We start from the raw sequence: 13,036 nt of genomic DNA, 5'->3' as shown, positions 1-13,036 counted from the left end.
GTCATCAGGTGCAAAGGAAAAGCTCGCTCGCCAGGGGATACGGAGACCATAACATAGATTTAAGGCAGGAAGTTTGTATCGCGGATCTGTGCAATCCTCGATAATTTCCCCCAGTTGAAAGTGGCAGCCGATGACAGCAATGAAATGAAAGACAAAATACACTCATCAGGTAAAGATAAAAGTGGTTTCTGAAGTGCTTGCTGAAAATGATGATCAGTTATTTAAAATTAATCAAACGTTGGGGAATATTCCCGGCCAGTGTGCCAATTTCCAGATAAAGGTCGGGGGAATAAAGCCGTTCGAAGCTACCTGTGTATTGATATCTTAGCTGTTCTTTCGCGCTCTATCGCTCGTGCTCGGCTTAGCAGCAGCCCCGAGATTCTCTAAAACTCTCTTTCTTTAGTCAGTCTTGAGCCGATCGTCATCATTATCGCCTTCATTTCTATTGTATTGATCTGATCTTGCACCTGCATACGATCTTGCAGTTACAGACATTTGAATCGCGCTGTATATATGCATCCCACTACAGAACAACTTTCTATCGTTTTCGGCCACTGCCGCGTAATATATAAACCTCATAAAGTACATACTTGTATATGTATATTACAAAACAACATCGACTTCTTATGAACTTAAATCCAAGAGCAAGTGAAAAAGCTCATTAGCTTAATACATTCTCTAATTTTTTTGCAGTTAGTCAGTTTGAAAAGTCTATTATGGTCTGACATACGGTCATTTGAATGAAATAAGCAGGCCCAAATTGTGAATAAAAGAAATAAATGTTTGAGTGAACACATAGCTATACCAAAGACAATATAAATAGACTAGTTATGTTGTCTTTGGTTGTACGCAGCTTTATTTCGACTTGTGTAGGCGTAAGTAGTAGGTGGGCATGGTACTCGTATTTGCTATTGCAGCGACTTGACGTACTTGGGGCACAAGCATTTCTTGTTCTTCTTCTTTGTGGGTACTGCTGGCGGTGCAGTGGACTCTTCTGTTTCATCGATGTGCTCACGGTAATGTTCGGGATTGGCATTCTCGCTGCACTTGATGGCCATGAACTCGAAGAAGTCAATGTTGCGAATATGGTAGTAGAACTGGTCCCTGAACTGGAAGTAATTTGAATACACCTTGTGCTTCAGCATAGCCAGGTAGAGGGTCAGGCGCTGCTGCTCTGATAAGTTGCGTCGCTGCTGTTCCTGATGATGTTTCGCCCAGCTGCGCTTGCTGATCTCTTGCTGCACCAATTGACGCAGACGCGGATGAAGATGGAACAGAACCGACCTGAAAATAAAGGCAATAAAAACTGAACAAGGTTTTGGCTTCTCTGCAGCACTCACTCGTTGAAACGATGCCGCAGCTTTCTGAACTTGATCCGGTCAAAGGGATTGATGAAGTGATGAATCCGATCCGAGTTGGCCAGCTGTGTAGGTAGCTCTACAAAGATCCTAAAAACCATATTCTTAGAAAAAATTCCATGCGCTGCTCAATACGTACTTGGCATTTAAAACCATAGGAAATTCAATTGGTTGCGGCCCTGTCTTATAGAGTGGAAAACGTGGAAATTTAACCATATCACTGTCATAAAAATCAAAATCGTTTTTCATGCGATTGTTTACCGACATTAGCTCATTCACATCGATGAAGTAGTTGCCAGCACAGAAGTTGTACTTGCCCAGGGGAGGAATCGATCTAAATCGATCTGCAAAGGACCTGGTAGGAAGTTGATACGGACGGATGATGGATAATGTGATTATTTACCCTTTCTTTTACACTCCGTTGAGGAAGATTCTAGGAAGTAGACGGTCCTCCACTTGGGACAAAAGCAGTTGATGAACTTGGTCAGTATTTCGACCCAATTGCGAAATGTGGTCGACAGATTTTTGTCAAAGTCCACCTGTAGCGTGATATCCTTACTGAGAGAAAGACCGTTGGTTTTTGGGTGAATTGGTCGAACATTCTACAGTTGCCGCTTACCGAACGACCAGGGCATTTTCGTCGCATCCAAACTTACGCAACCGGGTCGTGACAACGGCCTGCTTCTCGCTGACAGTTATCCGAAGGTTGATGCCTTCTATATCCACCATTGCGCTCTCGAAAGGCGGTGGCGGTGGCGAGGACCCCGCACCACTGATGGAAGCATGATTTCTCCTCTTCATCCACTCATCTGAGTCTGCCTCGGAAGATTGGCTTGCTTGAAAAGCAGACAATTGATGTTCTGCAGCATCACCAACGGTGGATACATCTTTGGCCTCAGCTGGATTCAGCTCTTCGATCTGTGGCGCCTTGTACAGCCGAATCTTAAGGTTGTCACACAGATCCACGTCCGTGAGGTGTGTGCCGGCATAGAGCTGCTGCTGAATGAAATAACTATCCGGAACCAAATAGGCAGCGGGCTGGAGTACCAGTACCCCACGCGACCCTACTATAAAGCGTCTACTGAAAATAAAAATGACTTCGTAATGATTACACTATATATTCTTGATCAGCATCAATAGCCGAGTCGATTGAGCCATGTTTGTCTGTCCGTCCCTATCAGCGCCTAGTGCTCAAAGACTATAAGAGCTAGAGCATCTATATTTTGTATAGACTTCTGTGAAATGTCACTGTTACAAGTACATATATTTCAAAACATCGCCCCACCCCTTCCGCCCCCACAAAGAGTGAAAATCTGTGGCATCCACATTTTTAAAGATACGATAAAACCAAAAACGCAGAATCGTAGAGGATTACTATATCTTCTAGAATGCAAAATCTGAACCAGATCGTATAATTATTATAGCCATAATCAAAAAAAATTTCATTCTCTCTCGCTCTGTCTCTCTCCAACACACAGGTTTCATGGTCGGCTTTGCCTTTTACAAAATCTGAGTTCCTGGATCTCAGAGAATATGAAAGGTAGAGCAACCAATCTTTTGATCCACACTCCTGTGATATCGAACTTACACAAGTGTTTTTCAAAATTTTTCCCACTCCCTTCCACCCCGAATTGCCGAATCTGGATCAGATTATTATAGCAAAAATGAAAATCAATTTGCAGTAGCTACGCAGCGCCCGACGTCACGCTCAGACTGATTTTCTGTCTCTCTCGCACGCACTCTTTGTCGTGTCGTTTAATATTAGCGGCGTCTGCCGGAGGAGAGCCATACTGACTATGTATGTATGTATTGGGTAAAAATGTAGAGTTGCGGTCGCAGCAGCAACTCACAACGTTCCCCCTCGTTTTTTTTTTAAATCTGGTATTTTTTACTGATTTTTTCAAAGGTAGTGCTTTTAAATAGCTTAAGTGTCTTACGCCTGGTTGAATTAAACATTGCGATACTGAGAAACTAATGAACGCAGCTATTAATCCTACCCGAACATTTTGTAGCTTAAGCTTAGCTACGGTATGGACAATATTAAGCTTTCAAATCCAAAATTGGTAATTTTTTAACGTTTTTTCGAGTTTTGTACATTAAAAACTCTGAAAAAGTCGAAATAAATTCATATCTTGTATTCCTGTATTTTTGTTGAATCGGCATGTTAATTGGGCGTCGTTTAAGGTATGTCAAATTTTGCCTTTTAATTCCGATAAGTTCCTTCCCAAATGACATTTAACCGCTAAGAACGGTTTAGTGTACAAAAAATTGTTGGTTTGGAGAAAACGGCTGCTCCTTAACCGTTTAGTGTAACCGGTGTTGCATAGTGTTATCATTGAAAGAAAAATAAAGTTTTTATGTAAATCATGTTTTTCTAGGTCTATTTTGTATAGACCCGATTTAAAAATAGCAATTTGAATTATAGTACCTACAAAATTGTGCACCTTACAGCACATTGTGTGCATTTGCAGCTGTTAAATTTCTATGCTCAAAACCGATTTGTATCGATAAGTCCTATGGAAAATCACTAACCATACAGGTACTGTAAAATGTGGTAAAATTTAGAAAAAATATCCCATAATTACCATTTCGAAGACTAGATCTTTTTAGCCCAGAGTCACCATAGGCAGCGTCGTTTTTAGTCATGTATAAAAAAAATTATACTTTTTTTCCATACGATACAACGATAACTACAAATTTTTCAGCTTATTTCGGTTGATTTGCCATTTTTACAGAATAGGGTCTGGCACTCAGCACAGCTTTACCAAATGTATTTTATATAAAACTCTAAATCTCTTTTTCCACTTTTGATTTTGGTATCGATATCATCGGACAATTTTAAACCGCAATAAATTAAATCAAAATCGAAAACAAATAAAAATAAGTTAAAATAAGGAGATCTATTAATATTTTTTTTTAACAGTTTTTTTTGCTTTTGACATGCGTCAAACTGTACGCCAAAAGTTTCATCTGTACAGTTCTGCAATAATCAATTGTTTTAAAATAACTCCTCTTTTTAGAGTGTGACAGGTGTTGGGCTTTTGAAAATTTGAATAGTCGATCGGTAATAGAAGTTTCACATTACTTTGGAGGATCTGTTGCTATTGGCTGTTTTTCGGGAGATTGACTTTTCAGAGATGTAAGATCATTTTAAATAAAATTGACTGCAAGTTGTGCTATGTTATTAGACCTAAATCCCTCTTTTTTTAATCGTGCGTCTAAAATCATAATTTTTTAATTAATTTACCAGTCTTGCGCTTCAAAAACTTGTCCATTTATTTATCAAAATTCAGCTAACACCACCATTCCAGATATTTCCAATTTTGTCATACAAAATGAACTATTTTGCCCGGGCTAATTTTTTAAACATCGATATTATCGATAGCGTTATCGACTTTTTCCCAACCCTAATGCAAATTACCAAACTAATTTATTCACAATGACGAAATAGTGTCCGAAACGGGCTACGTAAACGAATCTCGACCTATGATGCAAATCAAACGACTACTCTGCAAGTCCTGCACCTTGGGCACCATGCTAGTAGCCGCTGTGTGGATCCTGGCCCTCCTACTATACAGCCATAATCTTAATAGCTCCATAAACACGGCTGGCTGGAAGTTCAACAAATCGAATGCTTCTCCCAGAGCCGAGCTTAGCTATCAGGCAAGGGTCACCAGTGGCTGCACTCCCAGCTCTTCCAACACTTCCACAGCAGCCGCAGCGGTTCCTGTGGAGCCGCTGGAGCTCCTGGGAGTCGTGCGAAACAAGCAGGACAAGTACATTCGTGACATTGGATATAAGCACCATGCATTCAATGCCTTGGTATCCAACAACATTGGCCTGTACCGCGAGATTCCGGACACGCGGCACAAGGTCTGCGACAGGAGCGAGACCAGCGAGGCGGAGCAACTGCCTCAAGCCTCGGTCATCATGTGTTTCTACAACGAGCACAAAATGACCCTGATGCGGTCCATCAGGACAGTCCTAGAGCGCACGCCCAGCTACCTGCTTAAAGAGATTGTCCTAGTCGACGACCATAGCGACCTGCCCGAGCTGGAGTTCCACCTGCATGGCGATCTCCGCGCCCGTCTCAAGTACGATAACTTGAGGTACGTGAAGAACAACAAGCGGGAGGGCCTGATCCGCTCTCGTGTCATTGGCGCAAGAGAGGCCGTCGGAGATGTCCTGGTCTTTCTGGATTCGCACATCGAGGTGAATCGACAGTGGCTGGAACCGCTGCTGCGCCTTATTAAGGCGGAGAACGCGTCCCTCGCCGTTCCAGTCATCGACCTGATCAACGCAGATACCTTCGAGTACACCCCCAGTCCGCTGGTGCGCGGAGGATTTAACTGGGGATTGCACTTCAGGTGGGAGAACCTTCCCGAAGGAACACTCAAGGTGCCCGAGGACTTTCGTGGTCCTTTCCGCTCGCCCACCATGGCCGGCGGCCTGTTTGCCGTAAATCGGTTATACTTCCAGGACATAGGCGAGTACGACATGGCCATGGATATCTGGGGTGGCGAGAACATAGAGATCTCCTTTCGAGTGTGGCAGTGTGGCGGCGCCATTAAGATTGTGCCCTGCTCCAGAGTGGGCCACATCTTTCGGAAACGTCGCCCCTACACCGCTCCAGACGGGGCCAACACCATGCTAAAGAACTCCCTGCGCCTGGCCTACGTCTGGATGGACAAGTACAAGGACTTCTATCTCAAGCACGAGAAGGTGGCCAAGGATTATGACTATGGAGACATTAGCGATCGGCTGCAGCTGCGGGAGCGCCTTCAGTGTCGGGACTTTGAGTGGTACCTGCGAAACGTCTATCCGGAGCTTCATATACCAGGCGAGGAGCCAAAGAAGTCAGCATCTGGTCCCGTCTTCCAACCCTGGCACTCGAGGAAACGTAACTACATTGACTTCTACATGCTCCGGCTGGCGGGGACGGAGCTCTGTGCGTCCGTGATGGCACCCAAGGTGAAAGGATTCTGGAAGAAGGGCAGCTCCCTGCAACTCCAGCCATGCCGTTGCACGCCGAACCAACTGTGGTACGAGACAGAAAAGTCGGAGATCATACTGGACAAGCTTCTCTGTCTGGAGGCCTCGGGCGATTCCCAAGTTATTATCAACAAATGCCACGAGATGCTGGGGGACCAGCAGTGGCGGCACACCCGCAACTCCAACAGCCCCGTCTACAATATGGCGAAGGGCACGTGCCTCCGAGCAGCGTCTCCGGCGGTGGGCGCCCTAATAAGTCTGGACCTGTGCTCCAAGACGGGTGGCCTGGGAGGCGCCTGGGACATTGTCCAGCAGAAGAAGGACGTGGAAAAGGCGGATAGGGCGCTGTGAGCGGACGGTTTTGCAGGCGCAATACAATATTAGACTGATAACTGTTTAGGTGCAAAGTGTATTATGTTTTGTATTATGTATTTTTGCATGAACTTTAATGATAACTATGGAAAAACAAAATCAAATAAAATCGCATTCAACGGACTTCCCATTGCACATTGGGCCAGAAGGCTGATATTCTGGCATAGAAACAAAAGTCATCATAGTACATACCTTGGCTAGGAAATCTGCATTTATGTTTTTGATTTTATTGCACCGCTGAAAGGTTTGCAGTCCTTCAACGTCAGATGTCAGTTAAATGGGCGGGAATCTTTTGCTGGAGTTTGATTGCTTGTAAATGTTGTAAATTTAAAGAATAAGTGAATGGAAAAAATGGATCAGAAAGGTCGGGGTACTTAGAATGTCTATACAAAAAAAGTTTTGTTCATATTTCTTGGCTTTTTTTGTATGTGCGTATTAATTTGTGCCTTCTAGAATCGGAGAAAACTTAACCAACTTGCCTGTCTATTCTGGTCCACAACTTTTTTCGTGCCATCTTGTGCCACTTACTAACTATGTTAAATTAATGTAAAAAGTGTATAGTAACTAATGTATATTCAATTAATGATGAAAAATGTAAAAAGATTCATTTTTAATGGCTATTGTCTTAAATAAGCAGTAATAGAAGAAATATATAAATAATCATCAAAAACAACAGTAAAAATTGTTCGTTATATGGGCGGTAGTGGTGGACGTGATAGGATTGGTTTAAGTTTAAGTCTCTAACATAATTTTTCGAATTTATGCCAAAAATTCGCTTGCCTGTGCGTTGGAGAGATAAAATTATAATTCCATTTCCAATTGATAGCAAACGTATTGGATTTCCCCAATAGATGAACAATTTTGACTAGTGCATTAAATATGAGTTATAACTTTGTAGACACTAGGAAAATTGAAATAAAGTTTATTGTATTGGAATTTTTGCTGTTCAGGTTGCGCCTAACAGCACACTCTACCTCCACAAACGAGGAATGTGTATAATATAACTTTAATTCGTCAGTATATTTACGGTATATTTGTTAAATGAGACGGTATATTTCTGAGGGTCACACTGAATCAGGTAGATTTCGCATTTTTAATAAAAACCGGCGCGAAATTTTGTCATTTGTTTAAACCATAAAGCATAAAACATAAAACACCATGCAAGCCAAAGCCACTGAAAGCCGTCGGGAGCCAACGCTGCACATGGGTAAGTTCAAAGCATTCAAAGAAAACGCAAGTACTGAAAATTCCTTTTCGTTTAGACACAAATGCGCGTCGCAATTTCATAAAGTACCATGCCAAGCTCGGCGAGGTAAGTCTTGCCCCGATGAGAATCAGAACATTCTAGCTTGTTTTTCACAGAAACCCAGCACCACAGTTCGCTTTTACGATCACTCGGACTGCTATACGGTTAACGGCAGCGATGACTGCGAGCTTGTGGCTAAGATTGTCTACAAGTCCACTGCGTTTATTGGGGCCCTGCTGCCCGACGACAAGGAGACTCTGCAGTTCGTGGCCCTGTCAAAGGGTAACTTTGAGATGGCAGTGCGGGAGCTGCTCCTGGTGAGGAATTTGCGCGTTGAGGTCTACGTGAAGCGTAATGAATGGCAGCTGGAGTACCGCGGGTCTCCGGGCAATCTGCTACAGTTCGAGGACATCTTGTTTGCCAACAAGGAGGTCTTAGTGAGCAACAACATGATCTCACTTCAGGTCAAACTCGAGGGTGGCGCCCAGCGACGCGTGGGCGTGGCCAGTGTGGAGCAGAATGATTGTCAGTTCCAATTGCTCGAGTTTCTAGACGACGACTTCTTCACGGAGCTGGAGGCTACGGTTGTCCTCTTGGGGCCGAAGGAGTGTTTACTACCCTCGGTAGAAGGAGAATATGTGCCAGTCAAAGCTTTGCTGGAGCGGAATGGTGTGATGATTACTGTGCCCAAGAAGAGCAGCGCCAACGATCTCTTGCAGGACCTGAATCGTTTGTTGCGATTCGCCAAAGGTCAGCAAGAGGATGCCACCGGGCTGAAGGAGCTGCAAATGCTGCTGGCTTCGGAATCCCTAAAGGTGGCCATAAAGTACTTGGACTTGGTCAACGACGCTGGCAACTTGGGACACTACGAAATCAAGCAACTAGATCTAAAGCGGTGGGTATATGAAACGCGTCCGCAAACACTTTCAATAAAATTAGTTTTATTCCAGATTTGTCCATTTGGACTCGGCTGCTGTAGGTGCCTTAAACATTATGCCCAAGCCGGGGACTCATCCGTCCATGCCCTCGTATCGCTGGCAAAGCATTTTGGGTGTCCTGGATCACTGCAGAACTCCTCAGGGCCACCGACTCATGGGAAAGTGGGTGAAACAACCACTGCGTAGCCAGGAGATTCTAAACGACCGTCATAACATCGTAGAGTGTCTTTTGGAGTCGTCAGATACCCTCGAGACCCTTAGCTTGGATTATCTAAAGCGCATTCCAGACATTCTGATGCTGACGAAGAAGTTGATGCGCCGCAAAGCCACGTTGCAGGACCTGTTTCGCATCTATCAGGTCATATTACGAACTCCCAAGATTGTGCAGGTTCTGCTTAGTCTTGAGAACTCGACGGTCGAGAGTGTGATTTGCTCTCCCTTTAAAAGCTTCCTAGAGGATCTAACCGGGCTCAAGCAGATGGTCGAGCAAGTAGTCGACTTTGAGGCGATCGAAAGGGGAGAGTACCTGGTCAAATCCTCCTTTGACAGCCGCCTGATGGAGCTCCAGGAGACGATGAATGAGTTGTACGACAAAATGGAGCGCCTGAAGTCCAAGTGCAACGATGAACTGGATCTGGACAGCAAGCAGATCAAGCTGGAGAATGTGGCCAAGTTGGGATACCATTTCCGTACAACCCTGAAGGATGACTCTGTGCTTCGCAAGAAAAAAAACTATCGCATCGTAGACGTGATCAAGGGCGGTGTGCGCTTCACCTCCGACAAACTGGAGGGCTATGCCGATGAGTTTGCCAGCTGTCACAGTCGCTACGAGGAACAGCAACTATCGATCGTTGAGGAGATCATACAGGTCGCTGTAGGCTACGCTGCTCCATTGACCTCTCTTAACAATGAACTGGCCCAGCTGGACTGTTTGGTCAGCTTCGCTATCGCCGCCCGCAGTGCTCCCACTCCCTATGTCCGTCCCAACATGCTAGCAGAAGGAGCTGGGAAACTGGTTCTGACGGATGTGCGTCATCCCTGCCTGGAGCTGCAAGAACATGTTAGCTTCATAGCCAACAGTGTTTACTTCAAGAAGGGTGAGCTCAATATCAAAGTTATAAACCTATGAGGAAACATTTGAATGCGTCTGATATGCATCTTCTCTGATCGGTTTAGACAAATGCAACATGTTCATCATCACGGGCCCCAACATGGGCGGAAAGAGCACATACATACGCTCAGTTGGGACTGCCGTACTGATGGCCCATGTTGGTGCCTTTGTGCCTTGCGGCATGGCCACCATCAGTATGGTGGATTCAATTCTGGGTCGTGTGGGAGCCAGCGACAATATTATAAAGGGCTTAAGTACTTTCATGGTGGAGATGATTGAGACTTCGGGTATTATAAGGGTAAGTGCATGAGAGGTTCTTTTTATGTGAGATGTTAAAGGTCTCTTTCTCCTTAGACTGCTACTGACAAGTCATTGGTCATTATCGACGAGTTGGGACGCGGAACATCGACCTACGAGGGTTGTGGGATTGCCTGGTCAATTGCCGAGCATCTGGCCAAGGAAACCAAATGCTTCACGCTCTTCGCCACCCACTTCCATGAGATTACCAAGCTGGCCGAGACTTTGCCAACAGTAAAAAACTGTCACATGGCTGCGTTGGCCGACGCCGACAACTTTACGCTGCTCTACCAGGTGCGTCCTGGTGTGATGGAGAAGAGCTTTGGGATTCAGGTGGCCCGTCTCGCAAACTTCCCCGAGAATGTGGTGCAGAATGCCCAGGAGGTATACAATGAGTTTGAGGACGAGCATGCAGACAAAAAGAACCAGGAGGACAAGGCATTGCTTGAGAAGATTCAGGTCGCCATTCAGCAGCTCTCGACGGCTGGCAACAATACGGAAATAAATGTAGAGGACCTTACTCAGCTGGTCACACAGTTTACGCAGGACATCAAGCAACTAGACAGCGACTACTTCAAGTCTGTTCTGGCCTCCAGTGAGGCTTAGGTATTGAAGGTTGTCTAAGATTCAGCTAAGATTTAGCGATGGAGCAGTATTACTTTGGATTTTGGAATGAAGTGCAGGAATACCAATTCCATAAGATCACATACCATTTCATTATTTAAACATGTATTGGTCTTTTTATTTACTTAATAGTTGTAGGTTCTTTTTCCTTCATATTTTTCTTGGTTTGTGTACATCTTTTTTTTTTGTCAGTTTTAAACCGCTTTTTGTTTTAAACATCAAAAGTTCGAATTCGCACGAACGTCTATGCATTTATATTGCTAAGGAAATTTAAAATTGTTTATCATTTTCAGTTTCAGTGGACATTTCTTGTACAATGTGTATACGTGTCGAATTCCAAAAGGTAGTAATTAATAAGAGCGATAAACTCAAAGAGATGAATACTCGTATTACAATATGTGTTCTTTATGAATTTGCAGCAAATCCACGTATACCGTTATAAGTAGATTTAGTTTCGTAATAGTTTTATACATTTTACAACGTTTAAACACTCCAAAAAATAAATATTGTATTAGCAATTTGGTTGGTTTAAAAAATTACATTTAATAGTTAACTGTTTACTTTTCAATTATCCTTACTCCTCACTGTCGGCTCCTCCTCAGCACCGCTTCGGGGACACGTCCCCCATTTTGATTTCATTCACTTGAAAATAATCTTAATTTAAATTGTTTTTTTTTTTCGTTTAACACTTGTCTACTTTTGTTTTCAGTTTTCAATGCATAAATTCATAAAGTTCATAAATTGTTTCCACATTCGAAATACGATACAAAGGCAATTAGGTTTTGGTATTCAATTTGGGATTCGTTTTGGTTTTTGTTTCTCTCCTTTTGTGTGTAACTGTTGCTAAGATTTTTGACTAAGTGAAAGGCCAGAAAAGAACAATGAGGAAACTTATCATCAATGATTGAGGGAAGGGAACAAGTATTGCATACTCGTACTGTGCAGGTGGTCTTATTCGGGTGTTATCAATCTGTGCGCTCTTACATTGTTAATTCTGCTCGTTACAAAATAGGGTAAATTTAATAAAATACACAATACGGTACAAAACAACTGGGAAAACCTAGTTTTTGTTGCCATGTAAACGTTAAATATAGTACATATTTGTAATTAATTAACCCATTTGTGTATAAATCCATTTTGATTGTAAACAAAAAAGCTAACCAATATCGGTCTTTTTCAGTTGGGACAAAAGGGACGAAATATTTATAATATTCTTAAGGGTGAGTGTTTATGGGTTTCGTGTGCCTTCTCATTAATATTTTTTCACTTGTTATATTATGTATTTTCATAAATTTGTATCTTTATAAAAATCAACTAAGTTTTATAAAATTACAAAAATAATTGTCGTTAGAATTATTTTCGTTTGCTTACATAATTGGTTTCCGTCTCTTATTTTTGGTTTTGTTTTGTTTGTTTTGTTAATATTTGGCATGGGTTGTACCATAATAAACTATCAAAATAGTCAATGAAACGTGGGTCTTTAGCTAGAGGCGTTATGTATATAAAAACTTAACCTGCTAACATTCTATGAAACTGACGGTCTAGGGCACTAGGGCACCCGAAACATATCGTTTCCGGGTCTTGCGGTTTTTCTTTTTATATTTAATTTATGCTTTGTATAGTTGGATTTACAATTTAGCCTCGCTTCCAGCATTCTCCATCAATATATCAATACATCTATAAAGTAAGACCAGTTTCTTAACCTTTGGCGTCGTTTGTAAGTCTAAAAGTTGAAATTGCTCTCGCTAAAAGTGGTTTAGTTCCAAAGATTGTGCCAGTTTTGGTTTGGTTTTGCTTGTTAAACATTCGACTAGAATTGGACTACAGAATAGTTTACAATCTATAGGAAACGAAAAGTATATATATATGTGTGTAATTATAATCAACAAATCCATCAACGTCGTTCGCATACTCGTATAGTACATAATTGTATATAGTTGTGTGTATATACTAGTATAATCTAACGCATAAAGCAGCGCGTCAAGTAAAACATCAAAATTATGGTCAGCGGCAGCAGCTGGAGCGTCAGACCCAGCCGCGAGGCATTGCCGCAATAGGTGTACAGTTCCTCCTAAGGACGAGGGATAGATGAGTATCA

At 42.8% G+C, this 13,036-nt stretch overlaps 4 protein-coding genes across 5 annotated transcripts in view; 2 read left to right on the top strand and 2 right to left on the bottom strand.

Annotated features, from left to right (window-relative positions):
* Window positions 1-782: 782 nt before the first annotated feature.
* Window positions 783-2,471, bottom strand: LOC108161677. The gene is made up of 5 exons (XM_033392541.1): window positions 1,978-2,471; window positions 1,762-1,916; window positions 1,498-1,702; window positions 1,341-1,448; window positions 783-1,284 (listed from the first exon to the last, which is right to left on the bottom strand). The coding sequence occupies exons 1-5, from the start codon at window positions 2,157-2,159 to the stop codon at window positions 909-911; spliced, it is 1,026 nt and encodes a 341-aa protein (XP_033248432.1). The 5' UTR covers window positions 2,160-2,471; the 3' UTR covers window positions 783-908.
* A 2,279-nt stretch (window positions 2,472-4,750) lies between these two features.
* LOC108161676 (polypeptide N-acetylgalactosaminyltransferase 35A) lies at window positions 4,751-6,845 on the top strand. The gene has a single exon (XM_017295983.2). It carries the CDS (start codon window positions 4,845-4,847, stop codon window positions 6,699-6,701), a length of 1,857 nt encoding a protein of 618 aa, XP_017151472.1. The 5' UTR covers window positions 4,751-4,844; the 3' UTR covers window positions 6,702-6,845.
* Window positions 6,846-7,782: 937 nt separating this feature from the next.
* On the top strand, window positions 7,783-11,456 carry LOC108161674 (DNA mismatch repair protein spellchecker 1). Its single transcript, XM_017295981.2, has 6 exons — window positions 7,783-7,929; window positions 7,985-8,034; window positions 8,085-8,863; window positions 8,919-10,003; window positions 10,083-10,315; window positions 10,372-11,456. Exons 1-6 carry the CDS (start codon window positions 7,881-7,883, stop codon window positions 10,918-10,920), a joined length of 2,745 nt encoding a protein of 914 aa, XP_017151470.1. The 5' UTR covers window positions 7,783-7,880; the 3' UTR covers window positions 10,921-11,456.
* Window positions 11,035-13,036, bottom strand: part of LOC108161672 (voltage-dependent calcium channel subunit alpha-2/delta-3) — a 34,174-nt gene continuing 32,172 nt past the window's right edge. For both annotated transcript variants that reach the window (XM_017295977.2, XM_017295976.2), the window contains exon 11: window positions 11,035-13,009. In XM_017295977.2, the coding sequence (XP_017151466.1) occupies window positions 12,899-13,009 (111 nt within the window). In that variant the 3' untranslated portion in view covers window positions 11,035-12,898. The remainder of the gene's footprint in view (window positions 13,010-13,036) is intronic.

The sequence above is a fragment of the Drosophila miranda genome, chromosome 4 (genome assembly GCF_003369915.1).
Source record: "Drosophila miranda strain MSH22 chromosome 4, D.miranda_PacBio2.1, whole genome shotgun sequence".
Classification (NCBI taxonomy): domain Eukaryota; kingdom Metazoa; phylum Arthropoda; class Insecta; order Diptera; family Drosophilidae; genus Drosophila; species Drosophila miranda.
Note: the sequence above shows the minus strand (reverse complement) of the source record. Positions and strands in the feature narration are given on the sequence as shown.

What these genes read in the sequence shown, in the direction of transcription:
- LOC108161674 (XM_017295981.2), top strand. Translation starts at nt 7,881, where the DNA reads ATGCAAGCCAAAGCCACTGAAAGCCGTCGGGAGCCAACGCTGCACATG. An exon ending in GGAGCCAACGCTGCACATGG is followed by an intron (nt 7,930 to 7,984) that starts GTAAGTTCAAAG and finishes CTTTTCGTTTAG; the next exon opens with ACACAAATGCGCGTCGCAAT. An exon ending in AAGCAACTAGATCTAAAGCG is followed by an intron (nt 8,864 to 8,918) that starts GTGGGTATATGA and finishes GTTTTATTCCAG; the next exon opens with ATTTGTCCATTTGGACTCGG.
- LOC108161677 (XM_033392541.1), bottom strand. Translation starts at nt 2,159, where the DNA reads ATGAAGAGGAGAAATCATGCTTCCATCAGTGGTGCGGGGTCCTCGCCA. An exon ending in CCTATGGTTTTAAATGCCAA is followed by an intron (nt 1,449 to 1,497) that starts GTACGTATTGAG and finishes TATGGTTTTTAG; the next exon opens with GATCTTTGTAGAGCTACCTA. An exon ending in CTGCGGCATCGTTTCAACGA is followed by an intron (nt 1,285 to 1,340) that starts GTGAGTGCTGCA and finishes CTTTATTTTCAG; the next exon opens with GTCGGTTCTGTTCCATCTTC.
- LOC108161676 (XM_017295983.2), top strand. Translation starts at nt 4,845, where the DNA reads ATGATGCAAATCAAACGACTACTCTGCAAGTCCTGCACCTTGGGCACC.